Source organism: Dendrobates tinctorius, unplaced genomic scaffold (assembly GCF_039654945.1).
Source record: "Dendrobates tinctorius isolate UK_male_01 unplaced genomic scaffold, ASM3965494v1 ptg000250l, whole genome shotgun sequence".
Classification (NCBI taxonomy): domain Eukaryota; kingdom Metazoa; phylum Chordata; class Amphibia; order Anura; family Dendrobatidae; genus Dendrobates; species Dendrobates tinctorius.
In genome coordinates, this window is record NW_027361917.1 from 7,334,152 (window position 1) to 7,353,468 (window position 19,317).

Sequence of the window (19,317 nt, forward strand, 5' to 3'; positions counted from 1 at the left end):
TGCCCTTACTTATAATGTTTCTACAGGAACGCATTTGGGGTCATATATAGAAAACAGTGTATAGTAAGAATAAAATAAAGCCACGGTCACCTGGTGTCCAATGCATTAGCACATATGAGCCGAGTACAGCGGGATCCGCGCGGTACGGGCCGAGTGTACCACTCTACTGCAGAGATTTACTAATGGGCACACCAGTAAGTGAACGCAGTAAATGGAGCCCACTGATGGGATCTACTTGCCTTAGTGTGATTAGTGGACTAGCTAATCATCGTGATCAGTCATACGGTTTTAACAGCGAAATGCACATTCTGATTGGAGTGGTCCTATAGTTGAAGAATGCTTTGCTCAGCGATGTGCGTTATTTACGTCTCTAGGAGTTGAATATAATTTCATGCTAAGATGGCCCAGTCTAGGCCTTTATATATTTAACCTTTTGTTACCAGAGGTAGCACTGTATGATAAAATATTTCAGTGTTGAGTTAACCAGTTGTGAAGAGTTACAGTTCTGTATACTTTCTGCACTGTGCAGAGCTGGGTTATATGTTGGAGCGGACTGTGCCCCATCCACCGGTTTCCTGACATTTATCTTCTAGGATGTTGATTCTTTTCAGTTATCTATTTTTTTTTTTTTTCCTTGATTCAGCAGATTCCTATTTAGTTTAAGTCTTCAGTGGAAAAGGAAACAGATTTTTTTGGATTCTGCGACATCCGTTCCCTAGACTTTCACTGTATCCAGTGTTTTAAAACAGGAAGTATTTTATCTGTGCATTTTCCCCTGATGGCTATCACTTTCTACCAGTCTTTATTATGCTCCGCTAAGGTTATCCTGAACTAGGTATTGAACCCGTTCTGCGCCCTTCTGGTGAGCGTTTTTGTTGGTACATTTATACAGTGTCTTCAATAAAATGGCACCGAAGATCTCGGTATGCACGCACGCTGACTGCAGCACCATTTTATTGAAGTAATGTAGTACAATGTCAACTTAGCAGTGAGCGCACACACCGGCCATAGGAGTAATTGTAACGACTGGTGCGTGCACTCTTCTATATTGAAGTTGTAGTACAATTTTTCAATAAAATTGCGCCAGAGTCATCCCATGCACATCCCGCAATATCCGGCGCAATTTTGCCGAAGACACTGTCTGCGAATTCGCACACTAGTTTGCTTCGGACAGAGTGATGCATCCACCACTTTCTGGCAACATTTTTGTGAAGACGCTATGTCTGTGAATATGCATATACAGTGTCTTCAATAAAATGGCGCAAGTGCTGGTATGCACACACGCTGACTCCTGCACCATTTTATTGAAGTAATGTACTACAATGTCAACTTAGCAGTGCGCATGCGCCAACCTTACAGATAATTGCGATGGCCGGCACGTGCACACTATGTTGACCTTAGAATACAGGAAAATAAGAACAGAATATATTTTAAACCAAATCGATTAAAGGGAACCTGTCACCCCCCCCGGCGTTTTTAAGTAAGAGAGCCACCTTGTGCAGCACTAATGCTGCATTCTGTCAAGGTGGCTCTTTTATTTAGTGTCCCTTCCAACCACCGTCGGACTGGAGCACCTTGGGCCCACGAGAGAAAATCATTCTTGGGGCCCACTATGTAGCCACATAGAAATAAATACAAGACCAATAGTGTGGTTAAACACGCTAATATCAGGGTATAATATATGGTAGTACACATCTTAATTATGTGGTACGGATTGGGGTAGACCCCCTCATAGAATATAATGTAGCCTCCCTCATGGAATATAATGCAGCCCCCTCATAGAATATAGTGCACCCCCATAGGGTATAATACAGCATCCCACAAAATATAATGCAACCTTCTCATAAGTTATAATGCCCCCCCCAATAGAATATAATGTAGCACCCTCATATGGCATAATGCAGCCCACCTCATATAGTGCAATGCAGCCCCCACACAATATAATGCAGTCCCCCACAGTATATAATGTAGGCCCCCTCATAGGGTATAATTCAGCCCGCCTCAAAGGGTATAATGCAGCACCCCTCCACCATTGTCCTCATCACCACCTCCATCATTGCCTCCTCCCCCACTACCATTGTCCTTTACACCACAACCATCATTGCTTTCTCCCCCAACACCCCCATCATTGCCCATTCCAACACCTCCATCATTGCCTTCTCGCCATAATTACTGCCTCCCCCACCATCACCTCCTCACTACCATTATCATTGTCTTCTCACTACCATCATCATTGCCTCCTCACCATCATTACTGCCTCCCCCACCACCATCATTGCCTCCTCACCACCACCATCATTGCCTCCCCCCACCACCATTACCATTGCCTCCTCACCACCATCATCATTGCCTTCCCCCCCACCACCATCATTGCCTCCTCATCACCACTTTTATTGCCTCCTCACCCTCATCATTGCCTCCCCCACACCACACCATCACACATACAGCACCTCACAGACAGCACCGCACCACTCTCTCACACACAAAGCACCGCAGCACTACACACCCACCGCACAGCACCGCATACACAGCGCCACACACAACACCGCACCACATACACACACACAGCACCGCACCACACAAACACACTCACCTCTCCGCAGGTGCCCCGCAGCGCATCCTGGCAGCTTCCTCTCTGAAACAGCTGGGCTGAATGATGACATCATCCAGCCTCGCTGAGTCAGACAGGAAGTGCTGGGCAGACCAGCAGGAAGGGGGACAGTGTCAGATCATGACTCGGATGATCAGATCCCTGCAGCTCTGCTTCAGTCAAAAGCTGCAGGGATCGAAATTAAGGTTCCCCCCCCCCCCCCCCTTAGGGTGCCCACCTCCAGGGCCCCGATTCAGCAGCACCAGCGGGCAGTGTTAGCCGCAGCTTGATGGCTAAGGCCTGTTTCACACTTCAGTTGTTTGACGTCAGTCGACATCTGCCAAAGTGTAAAAACAACGGATGGCAGAAGCAGCTATCACTTCCTCCAGGTGTTTTGGTTTGTCTAAAGGAGGGGAAAGTAAAGCCATCGCTGATTTGTCACAGGGATCGCGTGACATAACAATATGGCGTGATTCCTGGGAGAGTCAGGTCCGACACAGCTGGAATGGCGCCGGAGCCTGAGGTGAGTATTGATGTTGTTGTTTTTCTGGAGGAAACATAGAAATTGAGAAGGGGGTGTCTGAGTGGTGGACAACACCTTTAGCACTTTTCTGTTATTTACAGCTTATTGCTTTGGAGACCGACCACTGCTGCTAGACAGCTGAACATGTGCAGTGCTTACAAGCTCTTTCCTGTTGAGCTTGTAAACACTGTTTTGAAGCCATCCAGAATCACTGGATCACCATATAAACTCCTAATCTTGGCCAGATTTAGCACTGTGCTTACAAAGTAGTCGATCTCTCAGGCCTGTTTGACACTTCAGTTGTTTGACGTCAGTTGAAATCCGCCAAAGTGTAAAAAAACGGATCCGTTTGACGACAAATGGATGCACTGGATCCGTATTTTTGACGGATCCGTTTATCCACCATTGTCTGAGATTTAAAGCAATAGGATTCTAGAGAGAGAGAGAGAGAGATTTTTGCTGGTAGAACGGGTTTTGGGGTTAAATTTCTTGAAAGGAAATTCTTCCGGGCATGCTCAGTATAAACAAGCGAAATCCGTTGGCGGATTCCGTCAATTAACGGTTTGCAACGGAGCTGTCTCCCATAGGCGTCCATTATAACGCATGGCGGACGGCGACGGATCCGTTGCTATCCGCTGTTTTAACGCAGACAAAAAACGTTTCATTGTCCGTCCACTCCAGACAGCAGACGCCAAAATTATGACGGATCCGTCAAAAAACGAACGCAACGGATGACCATCCGTCAAAATCCGCCGCATGCAAGTTTATGGGAAAAATGGCTGATCCGCCAAAAAAGGCGGATACGTTTTTTTTTCTTCTAAAAACGGCGGATTTTGACTAACGTCAAACAACTGAAGTGTGAAACAGGTCTAACAGTGCCAGCTTTTAAAGAGAAATGGTATTCACGCCTCTCTACGCCCATGGGGGCGTGGTAAGGCGTGAATATTCATTTATCTTTAGCAGAGGGGACAGGGGCTTGTCTCCAGCTGCTGCTCCTGGCAGCGGGAGGGTCACCCTTGACTCAGGGGCCCCATAGCAGATGGGTGTGCCGCTATTAGCGACACACCACTGGCTAGGGGCCCCTGGAGCAGTGGGGGCCCTAGGAAGCTGCTGGCCAATATGTCAGCAGGTGCCAGAGCCAGGGCCCACCGGAGAATCCTCCGGTTCTCCGATGGGCTAGTCCGACCCTGCTTCCACTGCCGATATAAGCGCTTTTAAAATTAGTCAGACATACCAGAAGTTTGACCGTGGGGGCAGGTCTTTCCCCCTCTGACACCGACGCCTCGCATCCATCATTAGTTTCCTCCTTATGTCTTTGCTCTGCCTCCTCTGTGTTCAATTTAAATGCTGGCGCCTGCGTAGTAATATATTTTATTGGGCATGTACAGTTAGTGCTGCCAGAAATCCCGCCCTGCCGTGTGAATAAATCCTAAGCGACTGCGGGGCGGGATGTCTGGCAGCGCGTCCACGCAGGCGCGATAGCCAGGCTATGAAGTTATGTGAGAGAACGGGCAGCGCTAACTGTACATGCCCAATAAAATATATTACAGCGCAGGCACCAGCATTTGAATTTAACACAGAGGAGGTGAAGCAAAGACATAAGGAGGAAATGAATGATGGATGTGAGGCGTCTGTGTCAGAGGGGGAAAGACCTGCCCCCCCGGTCAAACTTCTGGTATGTCTGACTAATTTTAAAGACTCTTATTTCGGCGGTGGAAGGGACGCTAAATATAAGAGCCGCCTTGACAGAATGCAGCATTAGTGCTGCACAAGGTGGCTCATTTACTTAAAAACGCCTGGGGGGGGGACAGATTCCCTTCAACAGTCCTCCGCCTCAGTAATATGACCTGGAAAAAGTCTCCAAGGACACTCCCAACATAATACACAAAAAGAAAATGGAGTACAAGTCCAAGAAATTCAAGTAAAATCAAATTTTATTACATCAGAAATGTTCATGAATATACAAATATGGCAAAAAAAACCAAGGACTTAATGAAAAAAGGGGGGGATGGGTAAATGCAGAATAACGTGTTTTCTGGGTGTTCAATGTAGACATACATATATAATATATATTATAGCACAAATTACTTTGTACCATATAAGGTGCATACAGTTGTGGCCAAAAGTATTGACACCCCTGCCATTCTGTCAGATAATACTCAGTTACTACCTGAAAATGATTGCAAACACAAATTCTTTGGTATTATTATCTTCATTTAATTTGTCTTAAATGAAAAAACACAAAAAGAATTGTCCTAAAGCCAAATTGGATATAATTCCACACCAAACATAAAAAAGAGGGTGGACAAAAGTATTGGCACTGTTCGAAAAATCATGTGATGCTTCTCTAATTTGTGTAATTAACAGCACCTGTAACTTATCTGTGGCACCTAACAGGTGTTGGCAATAACTAAATCACACTTGCAGCCAGTTGACATGGATTAAAGTTGACTCAACCTCTGTCCTGTGTCCTTGTGTGTACCACATTGAGCATGGAGAAAAGAAAGAAGACCAAAGAACTGTCTGAGGACTTGAGAAACCAAATTGTGATGAAACACGAGCAATCTCAAGGCTACAAGTCCATCTCCAAAGACCTGAATGTTCCTGTGTCTACCGTGCGCAGTGTCATCAAGAAGTTTAAAGCCCATGGCACTGTGGCTAACCTCCCTAGATGTGGACGGAAAAGAAAAATTGACAAGAGATTTCAACGCAAGATTGTGCGGATGTTGGATAAAGAACCTCGACTAACATCCAAACAAGTTCAAGCAGCCCTGCAGTCCGAGGGTACAACAGTGTCAACCCGTACTATCCGTCGGCGTCTGAATGAAAAAGAACTGTATGGTAGGAGACCCAGGAAGACCCCACTTCTTACCCCGAGACATAAAAAAGCCAGGCTGGAGTTTGCCAAAACTTACCTGAAAAAGCCTAAAACTTTTTGGAAGAATGTTCTCTGGTCAGATGAGACAAAAGTAGAGTTTTTTGGGCAAAGGCATCAACATAGTTTACAGGAGAAAAAGAGGCATTCAAAGAAAAAAAACACTGTCCCTACAGTCAAACATGGCTGAGGTTCCCTGATGTTTTGGGGTTGCTTTGCTGCCTCTGGCACTGGACTGCTTGACCGTGTGCATGGCATTATGAAGTCTGAAGACTACCAACAAATTTTGCAGCATAATGTAGGGCCCAGTGTGAGAAAGCTGGGTCTCCCTCAGAGGTTATGGGTCTTCCAGCAGGACAATGACCCAAAACACACTTCAAAAAGCACTAGAAACTGGTTTGAGAGAAAGCACTGGAGACTTCTAAGGTGGCCAGCAATGAGTCCAGACCTGAATCCCATAGAACACCTGTGGAGAGATCTAAAAATGGCAGTTTGGAGAAGGCACCCTTCAAATATCAGGGACCTGGAGCAGTTTGCCAAAGAAGAATGGATTAAAATTCCAGCAGAGCATTGTAAGAAACTCATTGATGGTTACCGGAAGCGGTTGGTCGCAGTTATTTTGGCTAAAAGTTGTGCAACCAAGTATTAGGCTGAGGGTGCCAATACTTTTGTCTGGCCCATTTTTGGAGTTTTGTGTGAAATGATCAATGTTTTGCTTTTTGCTTCATTCTCTTTTGTGTTTTTTCATTTAAGACAAATTAAATGAAGATAATAATACCAAAGAATTTGTGTTTGCAATCATTTTCAGGAAGAAACTATTATCTGACAGAATTGCAGGGGTGTCAATATTTTTGGCCACAACTGTATATGGTGCTCATAATACTGTATGAAGTAATATATGGGGCCCGTTATGCTGTATTAAATAATATTTGGGGCCCATTATACTGTATGAAGTAATATATGGGGCCCATTATTCTGTATAAAGAATTTGTGTTTGCAATCATTTTCAGGAAGAAACTGAGTATTATCTGACAGAATTGCAGGGGTGTCAATACTTTTGAGCACAACTGTATGCATCGATTCAAAGTCAAAGGTAAAAAAAAAACATAGCAAAAAAATGCCTGTCAATATACGATCAGTATCCAGGACCTCATAGTAATCTCAGCACAGTTCTCTACAGTTCAAATGCAAAAGGGATAATCAATATTGCTCTCACCCATAGTACCTCTCTAAAGACACGCAGAGCACCTTACCTTTTACTTTGACCGTCTTAGGCCTGTTTCACACATCAGTTTTTTTGTGTCAGTTAAAATCCGCCAAAATGGCGGAAAGCGGATCTGTTGTTAACTGAGGTGAACGGATGCCACCGGACCTTTTTTTTTTTTTTTTGACGGATCCGCCGAATGAAGAATTTTAAAGGAACCACTGCGGAGGGAGGGAGGGAATTTTTTCTGTCCGCCAGAAATGATTTCAGGGTTAAATTTCCGCCTGACTTCATTCCTCCGGGCATGCGCACTATAAAAATGCGGATCCTGCAGCACAAAAAACGTTACATGGTCCGTCCAGGCATCTCGGCGGACGCAAAAAAATTGACGTATCCGCAAAAAAACGGATCCAACGGATGGCCATCCGTCGAGATCCACCGGTAATGCAAATCAATGGGGGAAAAAACGGATCCGCCAAGAAAATGGCGGATCCATTTTTTTTGCAAAAACGGCGGATTTTGACTGATGGTCAAAAACGGAAGTGTGAAACAGGCCTTAGCCAGTTGTTGGCCTCAAGGATCCCTTTCCATCTCCTGGTGCCATGCCTGTCTACTGGAAGGATAGAAGAAAAAAACTACCTGTGCATCCAGTTCCTTTACTTTCTTCCTCAACTCTTCAAATTCCTTGCAGATTGTCGGTAGGTCCTTCCTTGCCGTGTCATTTGTACCAACATATATCAGAAGAAATGAATGGACATCCTTGGAGCTGATGAGCTTTGGTATCCTGTCGGTCACATCCTTAATCTTCACACCTGGGAGGCAGCATACTTCTCTAGTAGTTATGTCCGGTCTGCAGATGGCTACTTCTGTGACTCTCAGTAGTGAGACTCCCACCGCTACCACTCTTCTTCGCTTCTTGGCTGTAGTTTTTGTTGTCACTACTTCTGGGTATTGCTGTGTGCCCTTTTTTTCTTTGCTTGCTGGTAGTGCCTCGTCCTTAGGTGTGCCATCTTCGTCCTCCACAAGGCCTTGGCATCGGTTTCTCAGTTGTGTGGTTGGTGATGTCTCCATGGTCTTCTTGCTTCTTTTGATCACATGCTTCCACTCGTCTGCTTTTGAAAGTTCTCTGACACTTTCTTCACCTTTTGTGACCAGTAGAGATGCTTCTGTTCTGTCTAGGAAGTCTTCATTTTCTTTGAGTTTCAAAGTTGCAATTATTTCTTCCAGACCCTGCACCTTTTCTTCTAAAAGGGCCAGTAGTCTACACTTTTAGCAGGTGAAGTTGGATTCTTCTTCTAGTTGATCTGTGAACATGTAGCACATGTTGCAGCTCACCATGTAGGTTGTCACATCTGCCATGTTGCTTCTAGATCCTGCTGACTTGCTGTGTGTCTTCCTTCTTGTGTAATCTACTCAATTAGCCAAGCTTTCTTGCAATAATGTCCTAGGGGCAAAGTTACAGCGTGCGGTTTGGCGATACTCTCCAAGCAGCTGGTCCCGGCTGTACCCAACGATCTTCTTGCTGAGGGAGATTCTTCGCTTTTCCCAGAAGGCACCTGGAATATGCAAATTGTCCTCCTCACTCTTCAATCCCTGGTTTGGCCATACTTTTCAAGCAGCTGGTCCATGCAAAATACTGCATGGAAATTTCCTAGTATTTGTAAAAAGGGGACCTCAGCAGGCAACTTTTTTGTGGGGGCATTTTTGTGCTATCTAAGTTGATTTCAGTGCTATATTTTTTGAAATCCTGATGTACCATCTCCTTTCCTTTACTATATAGAATAACACAATAGTTTATTTTTCATTTATGCTGTTTGGGAGCCTCTTTAAAGGGATATACCTTTAGTGTATGAAAATTTGGGGTTCCACCTCAGAACTGGTCTCTCGTCACACCTGTTAAGATAGGAAATGAATGCAGAGTTGGCGCCCGTGCGTAGTGCTACCCATTAATTTCTATTGTAACACTGGTTGTACTGGAAATATACATGGAAGCGAGTTCGGCTGTTTCTGTAACCTTTATAGAAATGGACGTTGATACGAACTGACCAATCTCCATTCACTTCAAAACCTGGATTAGCAGGTAAAGTGCTCCCAGTCGTAGTTTACTGGCTGCATCAGGGACCTCACGATTACTGTGCTCCTCACCGCTGCTGCCAATCGCTGGGCTAACACTTTCACACTGTTCTTGGAAGCAGTGAAGAAAGACCTCTTCTATCATATACCTGGTAAATGGGGGGTCCTATCGGTGTGTGCTGATAAGATGTATGGGAGTTCCCCATTCATGGTTGACTTTCATCTTCATGCTGTTTTTTTTCTGTTATGTTTCTGTGTGCATTACCAGGTGACAGATAATGTTTGCTTGCATGTTATTACAATTAACATGTGCTCTTCATCCTTCAGGTCAGGTCAGTATCTGTGGACCTCAACACCGACCCATCTTTGATGATTGATATTCCGGATGCACTTAGCGAGCGGGACAAAGTCAAGTTTACTGTCCATACAAAGGTGAGATACTTGTGTACTGGCAGACGGGTATTTGGTTATAATTTTTTTTTTTTCTTGAGCATTTTGAGCTACAGGGCTGTAGATGGTGGCCACAATGGCCGCCAACGCACCCTAGAGTTGGCCAGTGTTAACTAGAGTTCAGACTCTGGTACGACAGTATAAACGATCATTGAATTTCATACAGGATAGTGGGATACATTTTTTCTCACTTGTCATCCTCCATGTGCAATACGTTGCATGCAATTTGTTCTTTTAGGCTATGTGCCAACGTTAGCGTTTTAAACCTGACACAAAACCGGACTCCTTCCCAGAAAACGCGCGTTTTTTTCCGTGCGTTTTTTTTCTCAAACGCGCGTTTTTGATGCTTTTTTTTCCGCGCGTCTTCTGGACCATAGGAAATAGCTAAAAACGCGGACTTTTCCAGAAAATTAATGAGCATGCTGCATTTTTAGCCACTAAGCGTTTCCTATGCGGAAAAAAACGCTTCCATTGGCACAAAAAGGCCAAAAAGCATTAAAATGAATGGGAAGCTTATTTTAAGCGTTTTTGAAGCGTTTTGACCCCGAAAAAAACGCATCAAAAACGCTTAAAAAAAAAAAAAAAAAAAAAAAAAAAAAAAGCTAATGTGGGCAAGAGTTGAGCGAAACAGGTCGGTCAGATTCAAAAGTCGCCGACTTTCGCCAAAGTCGGGTTTCATGAAACGAAACCTGACCACAGTGTGAAGTCGGCCATGCGGTCAGCGACCCAAGCGCCAAAGTCGGGTTTCGCCGAATGCTTGCACGTGACTTTTTTCAGCCAATGAGAGAAGCGGAGCGTAACTGGAGTGTGAGATTTCGCCGCCTCTAGGGTTAAAATTCATGCCAGGTGTGTTTACAGTCCTCCACTCACTGCCGACTTTGCTCCCCATTGACTTGCATTGGGTTTCGTGTTTCACGACTTTTCCCTATAGTCGGCCGATTTCGTTCAACTCGACTTTTGAGAAAGTCGGGTTTCATGAAACCCAACTCGACCCTAAAAAAAGGCAAAGTCGCTCATCTCTAGTGGGCACACAGCCTTACTCTGCAGCTACTCATCATTTACCAGACCATTTACAGTTTCCTTTAGTACAGAATTGTAATGTAGCCATAAAAATCTCATGCTATACTGTGGCACGTGATTTTTGTCTCACACCCATAAACTTGAATGGGTGAGGCTCATCCGAGTTTTCATAGGAAAATCGAGCATACTGCAAATTTTATATATTTATTCTACACAAAGATTCGGCCGGTGAAGGAAAAAAAATCACTCATCTGCACTACCCTATTGAATAACATTGATCTGCACAGATTGCACTCAGATCGAAAATATAGTCATGTACATGAGCCCTAGCTTTAAGAAGTTAATCCTTTGCCACCTCACCTTAAACCCTATACGACCTTGGACGCATAGGTACGTCCAAGGTCGCCTACCCCTCGTTGATACGGGCTCTGGCAATGAGTCCGCAACTTTTCCGGCACATATTGGCTGATTTCATCAGCTGACATCTGCCCTTAACAGCCCGGAGTGGAATCACGATCCACCCGTGGCTGTTAACATAATATCAATTTATGAAAGCAGCATTTAACATGATTGAGCCGGATGCACATCACAAACCACGCCCATTGGCGCCTGTATCACATGAGCATGGGTCGCCGATGAGTTGGTGTGACAACCCGGGGTCTGCAGGAGACCCCTGTGGTTGTCATCGCTGAACTGCTGGGAGCGCCGCCCAATAGCCGGCACTCATAGCATGTAAGCAGTTTAGTTACATATAGCAGGGCAGAAGCTTGCTGGATCTAGTCTCCCATGGAGACTATTAAAGCCAGTAAAAAAAAATGTTTTTAAAAATAAAATATAAAAGTGTAAATCGCCCCCGATTCGGCCCATTCAAAATAAAACAATAAAAAGAAAAATACACAAAATACACAAACTCTTACTGTTTCTCTTATTCATTCTCGTCTCGACTATTGTAACTCTCTTCTAATGGGTCTCCCTCTTACCAAACTCTCCCCCCTCCAATCTGTCTTGAATGCTGCAGTCAGGATCATATTCCTCACCAATCGTTACACCGATGCCTCTACCTTGTGCCAGTCATTACACTGGCTACCCATCCACTCCAGAATCTAGTACAAACTTATTACCCTCACCCACAAAGCCCTCCATGGCTCAGCACCACCCTACATCTCCTCCCTTGGTTCAGTATACCACCCTACCCGTGCCCTCCGTTCTGCTGATGACCTGAGGTTAGCATCCTCAATAATCAGAACCTCCCACTCCCGTCTCCAAGACATTACACGTGCTGCGCCAGTTCTTTGGAATGCACTTCCCAGGTCAATACGATTAGTCCCCAATCCCCACAATTTTAAGCGTGCTCTGAAAACGCATTTATTCAGACTGGCCTATCGCCTGAACACATTAACCTAATCTATCCCTGTGTGGCACAGCCAAAAGTTTTACCATAACCAGGTTCCCCGTATCATGTTCCCACATGCTTTATGCATCCATTAGCCCTCTGTGTCTGTACTGTTACACACTTAACATTATGGCTGGTCCATACAATCAGGGCAACTGTTACCACCCACCTTTCGTGTCTCCCCTTTTTTCCTCATAGACTGTAAGCTTGTGAGCAGGGCCCTCATTCCTCTTGGTATCTGTTATGATCTATGTGATTATTGTTATGCTGTAATGTCTATTGTCTGTACAAGTCCCCTCTGAAATGTAAAGTGCTGCGGAATATGTCGGCGCTATAGAAATAAAATTTATTATTACATATTTGTTATCGCCGCATTCAGGATCACCTGATCTATCAGTATATAAAAACAATCCGATTGATAAACTGCGTAACGAGGAAAAAACTAAACACCAGAATTGCTGTTTTTGGTCACTGCAACATTACATTAAAATGCAATAATGGGCGATCAAAAGAACGTATCTGCACCAAAATGGTATCGCTAAAAATGTCAGCTCGCCATGCAAAAGATGAGCTCTAACCCAGCTCCAGATCACGAAAAAATGGAGATGCTACAGGTCTCGGAAAATGGCAACTTTTTCTTGTTCATACAAATTTTGGATTTTTTTTTTTTTTTTTCACCATTTAAATAAAAAAAGAACCTAGACATGTTTGGTATCTACAAACTTGTAATGACCTGGAGAATCATAACGGCAAGTCAGTTTTAGCATTTAGCGAACATGGTAAAAAAAAAAAAAAAACACCCAAGAAACAATTTGTGAATTGCACTTTTTTTTTTTTTCAATTTCACCACATTATATGGTAAAACCAACGGTGTCGTTCAAAAGTACAACTCGTCCCACAAAAATCAAGCCGCCATATGGTGGTGAAGGGGTTAAAAAAAATCTGTGCAGAATGATGAATGATTTACAGATTTCAAAATCCACAGCTCATATTATTTGTGCAGATTCTGCATAGGAAAGCTGCAGATTAGCCCCATTACTCTACAATGAAGCTAATTCATGTACAAACTTGTGGCAGGTTTTAGCTGCAATAGGCAGAAACAAAGGAATAAGAAAAGCGAAAGATGTAAGACATCGACCATAGTACCGTGTTTGTGTTTTTTTTTTTTTTTTAATCGCAGTAATTATAATCTAAAAATCAAATATTTAATCACATATTTAAAACTGTCAGGCAAAAGAAAAAGTGTATCTGCCAAAACCTTTCAGTATCTGAGCCAAACACACCAAACTAAATGTTTGGATCTGTAGCACTGAACTTTCAATTCTTTTTTTTTTTTTTTTTTTTCCAGACCACATTGAACACCTTTCAGAGCCCCGAGTTTTCCGTCACCCGTCAACATGAAGACTTCATCTGGTTACATGATGCCCTTACCGAGACTGACGAGTATGCCGGAATTATTGTGAGTCCCTTAATGCCAACAGGGTATACAGTGGGGCAAAAAAGTATTTAGTCAGTCAGCAATAGTGCAAGTTCCACCACTTAAAAAGATGAGAGGCATCTGTAATTTACATCACAGGTAGACCTCAACTATGGGAGACAAACTGAGAAAAAAAAATCCAGAAAATCACATTGTCTGTTTTTTTTTCATTTTATTTGCATATTATGGTGGAAAATAAGTATTTGGTCAGAAACAAGCAATCAAGATTTCTGGCTCTCACAGACCTGTAACTTCTTCTTTAAGAGTCTCCTCTTTCCTCCACTCATTACCTGTAGTAATGGCACCTGTTTAAACTTGTTATCAGTATAAAAAGACACCTGTGCACACCCTCAAACAGTCTGACTCCAAACTCCACTATGGTGAAGACCAAAGAGCTGTCAAAGGACACCAGAAACAAAATTGTAGCCCTGCACCAGGCTGGGAAGACTGAATCTGCCATTGCCAACCAGCTTGGAGTGAAGAAATCAACTGTGGGAGCAATAATTAGAAAATGGAAGACATACAAGACCACTGATAATCTCCCTCGATCTGGTGCTCCACGCAAAATCCCACCCCGTGGGGTCAGAATGATCACAAGAACGGTGAGCAAAAATCCCAGAACCACGCGGGGGGACCTAGTGAATGAACTGCAGAGAGCTGGGACCAATGTAACAAGGCCTACCATAAGTAACACACTACGCCACCATGGACTCAGATCCTGCAGTGCCAGACGTGTCCCACTGCTTAAGCCTGTACATGTCCGGGCCCGTCTGAAGTTTGCTAGAGAGCATTTGGATGATCCAGAGAAGTTTTGGGAGAATGTCCTATGGTCTGATGAAACCAAACTGGAACTGTTTGGTAGAAACACAACTTGTCGTGTTTGGAGGAAAAAGAATACTGAGTTGCATCCATCAAACACCATACCTACTGTAAAGCATGGTGGTGGAAACATCATGCTTTGGGGCTGTTTCTCTGCAAAGGGGCCAGGACGACTGATCCGGGTACATGAAAGAATGAATGGGGCCATGTATCGTGAGATTTTGAGTGCAAACCTCCCATCAGCAGGGGCATTGAATATGAAACGTGGCTGGGTCTTTCAACATGACAATGATCCAAAGCACACCGCCAGGGCAACGAAGGAGTGGCTTCGTAAGAAGCATTTCAAGGTCCTGGAGTGGCCTAGCCAGTCTCCAGATCTCAACCCTATAGAAAACCTTTGGAGGGAGTTGAAAGTCCGTGTTGCCAAGCGAAAAGCCAAAAACATCACTGCTCTAGAGGAGATCTGCATGGAGGAATGGGCCAAAATACCAACAACAGTGTGTGGCAACCTTGTGAAGACTTACAGAAAACGTTTGACCTCTGTCATTGCCAACAAAGGATATATCACAAAGTATTGAGATGAAATTTTGTTTCTGACCAAATACTTATTTTCCACCATAATATGCAAATAAAATGGAAAAAAAAACAGACAATGTGATTTTTCTGGATTTTTTTTTCTCAGTTTGTCTCCCATAGTTGAGGTCTACCTATGATGTAAATTACAGACGCCTCTCATCTTTTTAAGTGGTGGAACTTGCACTATTGCTGACTGACTAAATACTTTTTTGCCCCACTGTATGTACCCTACCACAAGTAAAAAATATATATTATATAATCGAGATTCTGTGTATACAAATATGTAATAATTGTAGGGATCCATGCTCTCAGGTAGGCACTAAAGTTCACACAGGCACTGGATTACTGTGTTAAAGCAGTGTGAGGTTTATTGAACTCTATAAACTTGTGCAGCTCTTTAAATGAAAGCAGCCTTTTTCTGGTAGACACATAATAAAAATCAGTCCTTTTCTAATGAAGGCACACCAATAACAAGGTTTATTCGGTCGTCCATGACAGCACCACCTGAGAGAGGGGATCCACCCCTTAGGAACAGGAAACCTACAGATACAAAAGGGTGGCACCTCTCCCACGCATCAGTTGGTTTCCTGTTCCTAGAGGACAGGACTCTCTACAGATCGTCCGTCATGGAGTCGTCGTTGAGTACCCAGGCCGGCTGACCGACTCAGGTAGCGAGGGGGTCTCCTACCTCGGTCAGTGCGGGGTCCCTGGAGGCGCCACGGTGGGGCCGGGTAGGTCACCACGGCAGTGGACGGAGCAGGTGGAGCAGGGGTCCGGTGGATGCCGTCTCCAAAAACGCCAGCACCTGGTATGTATGCCCCGGTCCTGCTGCGCTTCCCCAGGCCCGGTCCTCCCGGTCAGTGCTGGCCCCTGGCGGGCTCATGGCGGCGTGCGCAGAGGGGCAGTGGGGCATTCCGGCCAGGAGGCGCTGCGCGGCTCCTTCGCGCGCGCTCCCGCAGGGCTCTGATGAGCGGCGGAAGTGACACTGCGGAAGGGGCGGAGCGATAGCGCCGATACCGGAAGTCGGGTGCCGGCCGGCCTCCGGCGCGCGCCGCGGGTGCATGCCCGTCCGGGGGTCGCGCGGCGACCCGGGTAAGGCGAGGGGGGCCGGAGCATGGGGGAGGGAGTGCGGAAAGCCGGGTGGGTGATGCTATGGCAGGATACCTGCTGACCCGGACACCAGGAGGCCATATAAGGCAGATGGGGATGCCGCTGGGGTGCTTCTGAAGGCCCCAGCAATGGATACAACGGAAGCCCCCTTGGACCAGCAGGACGAGGCGCAGGAGCGCCCGCAAAAACAGGCCACGACAAAACCGCTTGCGAGTGGCCAGCAGAAAAAACAGAGACGAACTAGCGACCAGAGCCGCGAAAGTTCCTCCAGAAAGGACCCCCCTGCCTCCCTCCGTGATCCGGTACCTGCTTCATCTGCATGGGTAAGAGATCTCCGTGAATGTACCCTGATGCAGTGTTCCCTTATGTTTTTTTTCAGGGGAAGAAGGCTACGGGAAAACAGAAGCACAGGGAATGTGCCCTCTGTAGTTCCCCCCTACCAGATGGCCACCCTAAAAAATTATGCCAACCATGCATTCGGCAAACGGTAGGGGTTATTAAAGACAGGGAGTCCAGGGGTAGATTGTCAGGCCCTTATACTCTCCCCCGTTTAGGCAGGTAGCGGAAGAGAAACCTGACTTCACTTCGAACCTGAGAGAGATGATCAGGGCAGAAATGAAAGTCTTACCTCAAAGAGAACCTTCTAGGAGAAGAGAGGCTAGTGGTTCAGGCTCGGAGACCTCAGTCGCCCCTGGGAAAGGCGATAATTCCTCGGACTCCTCGGCCTCCTCGTCGTCTTCCTCGGATGAAGACTCTAGCCGGTTCTGCTTCCCCTTAGACCAGATGGACAGATTAGTGAAAGCAATACGGTCCACCATGGGGGTAGCGGACAAAAAACGGGAACTCTCAGCACAGGACATAATGTTCGGGGGTCTAGACCCCAAAAAACGCAGAGCTTTTCCATTAAACGATAAGGTTCAGAACCTAATTGACAGAGAATGGAAGAGACCGGAAAAAAGGGGCTCCATGCCACCAGCCTTTAAGTTTGCCGATCATTCAGAATGCCGCGGCATTTTTAGCCGATGCTTCTGCAGACTCTGCAAGAATGGCGGCTAAAGCCGCGGGTCTATCTAATGCAGCGCGAAGAGTGCTCTGGTTAAAATGTTGGCCAGGAGATATTCAAGCCCGGTCCCGTCTCTGTTCCATTCCCTGCGAGGGGGAGTACCTATTCGGCCCTGTCTTGGACGAATTGTTAGAGAAAGCTGGAGATGACAAAAAGAAATTTCCCAGTCTCCCGAACCCCTCGTACAGACGTCCTTTTACCAGAAAAGGTTTTTTCCGGAGAAGGCCGTCCAGAGATCAGGGCAGATGGGAGGAGAAAAAAAGGAAAGGTACAGGATTCATGTTTGGAGGGGGGCGCCAGGAAGGTCCAGCTCGAGATACGAAAAAGCCGCCCCAATGACTAGTTACCCCGGTAGGAGGGAGACTAGCTGCCTTCTACCCATCCTGGTCTCTGATCTCTAATAGCAGCTGGATATTGGGGATAATAGCCGTGGGACTACGACTAGAGTTTTCTAGGGTTCCCCTTGATCAATTTAAAATCACCCCACTCAGGTCGTCTGCTTCAGAACAAGCTGCCCTGGAGGCCGAGGTTCATGACCTGTGCGCCAAAAAAGTCCTGATAGAGGTTCCAGAGGGAGAATGGGGGAAGGGATTCTACTCCCCTCTGTTCCTGGTCCGCAAATCAGACAGCTCCTTTAGGACAATAATAAACCTTAAGGCCCTCAACAAGTTTTTGGTCATACGTCCTTTTAAAATGGAAACAATTAAATCTGCAATAAAATTGCTGTTCCAAAACTGCTTTATGGTGGTGTTAGATCAGAAAGACGCATACTACCATATACCCATCCATGCAGGCCATCAGCGGTTTCTCAGAGTGGCGGTTCAGTTGGATGGGTCAATTCGACATTTCCAATATGCGGCCCTCCCTTTTGGAGTGGCAGTCGCTCCCCGAGTGTTTACTAAAGTAATAGCGGAGGTCATGGCCCATCTACGTGAATCGAACATTCTGGTGATCCCCTACCTGGACGATTTTCTTATTGTAGGTAAAACGGCGAATCATTGTTTACAACAGCTACAAAAGGCAATGTCCGCCCTAGAACGGTTAGGATGGTTGCTGAACGTCAAAAAGTCTCGGTTGCAACCAATGAAAGTCCAACAATTCTTGGGCCTAACCCTGGATTCTGAAAAACAGGAATGCCGTCTGCCTCCGGAGAAGCTTGTTCGCCTCCATTATCAGATCCTGAACGCCTCCAATAACCCCACCATGTCCCTCAGGAAAGCCATGTCCCTTCTAGGCTCTCTTTCGGCCTGTATCCCGGCAGTCCAGTGGGCCCAGTTTCATGCAAGGAAACTACAGAGCGAGGTCTTATTACATCAAAAGGTCCTTGGGGGTTACTTGGAGGGTCAGCTAACCTTGTCCCGTAACACAAGGGAGTCCCTAGAGTGGTGGTTAGACAAGGATAACTTGTCTAAAGGGGTGCCCTGGGAGTATAACGTAACCCGCATAGTCACCACGGATGCTAGTCCTTACGGTTGGGGAGCTCATATGGGTGAAATATTAGTCCAGGACCAATGGCAACATGATCAGTTAGGAATGTCATCTAACCTAAAAGAATTGACAGCAGTAGAACAGGCGGCTAAAAAGCTCCTTGTGTATCTACAGGGCCATCACGTGCGGGTGTTCTCCGACAATCAGGTCGCCGTGGCATATATCAATCACCAAGGCGGGACCCGTTCCAGACCCCTGATGATTGTAGCAGAGCGGTTGTTCCATCTAGCAGAACAATACTTTCTATCTTTAACAGCGTTGCATATAAAAGGAAGAGACAACATCACGGCAGACTTTTTAAGCCGCAATCAGCTAAAGCAAGGGGGGGAATGGTCCCTAAACTCCTCCATATTCAATCTGATTGTTCAAAAGTGGGGATATCCAGAGGTAGACCTCTTCGCCACCAGAGACAACAGGCAATTGAAACAATTCTGCTCCCTAAATCCCATAGAGAATCCTCTGGCGGTAGATGCCTTCCTGATAAAGTGGGACTTCAAACTAGCCTACGCCTTCCCTCCCCTATCTCTTCTACCCCTGGTGATGAGGAAAATCAGGAAAGACAGAGCAAGGGTTATAGTCATCGCTCCATTTTGGCCCAGGAGAGCATGGTTCTCATGCCTCAGGACCATGTCGATGTCCGATCCTTGGGTTCTGCCG

At 45.6% G+C, this 19,317-nt stretch overlaps 1 protein-coding gene across 3 annotated transcripts in view; it reads left to right on the forward strand.

The window, feature by feature from the left end:
• Positions 1–19,317, forward strand: part of SNX5 (sorting nexin 5) — a 118,843-nt gene that overhangs the window by 49,264 nt on the left and 50,262 nt on the right. For 2 of the 3 annotated variants that reach the window (XM_073557452.1, XM_073557453.1), the window contains exons 2-3: positions 9,592–9,696; positions 13,476–13,586. In XM_073557452.1, coding sequence (XP_073413553.1) covers positions 9,592–9,696; positions 13,476–13,586 — 216 coding nt within the window. Of the gene's footprint in view, positions 1–7,055; positions 7,081–9,591; positions 9,697–13,475; positions 13,587–19,317 lie in introns of those variants that run through there. The other variant, XM_073557454.1, reaches the window with a different exon arrangement.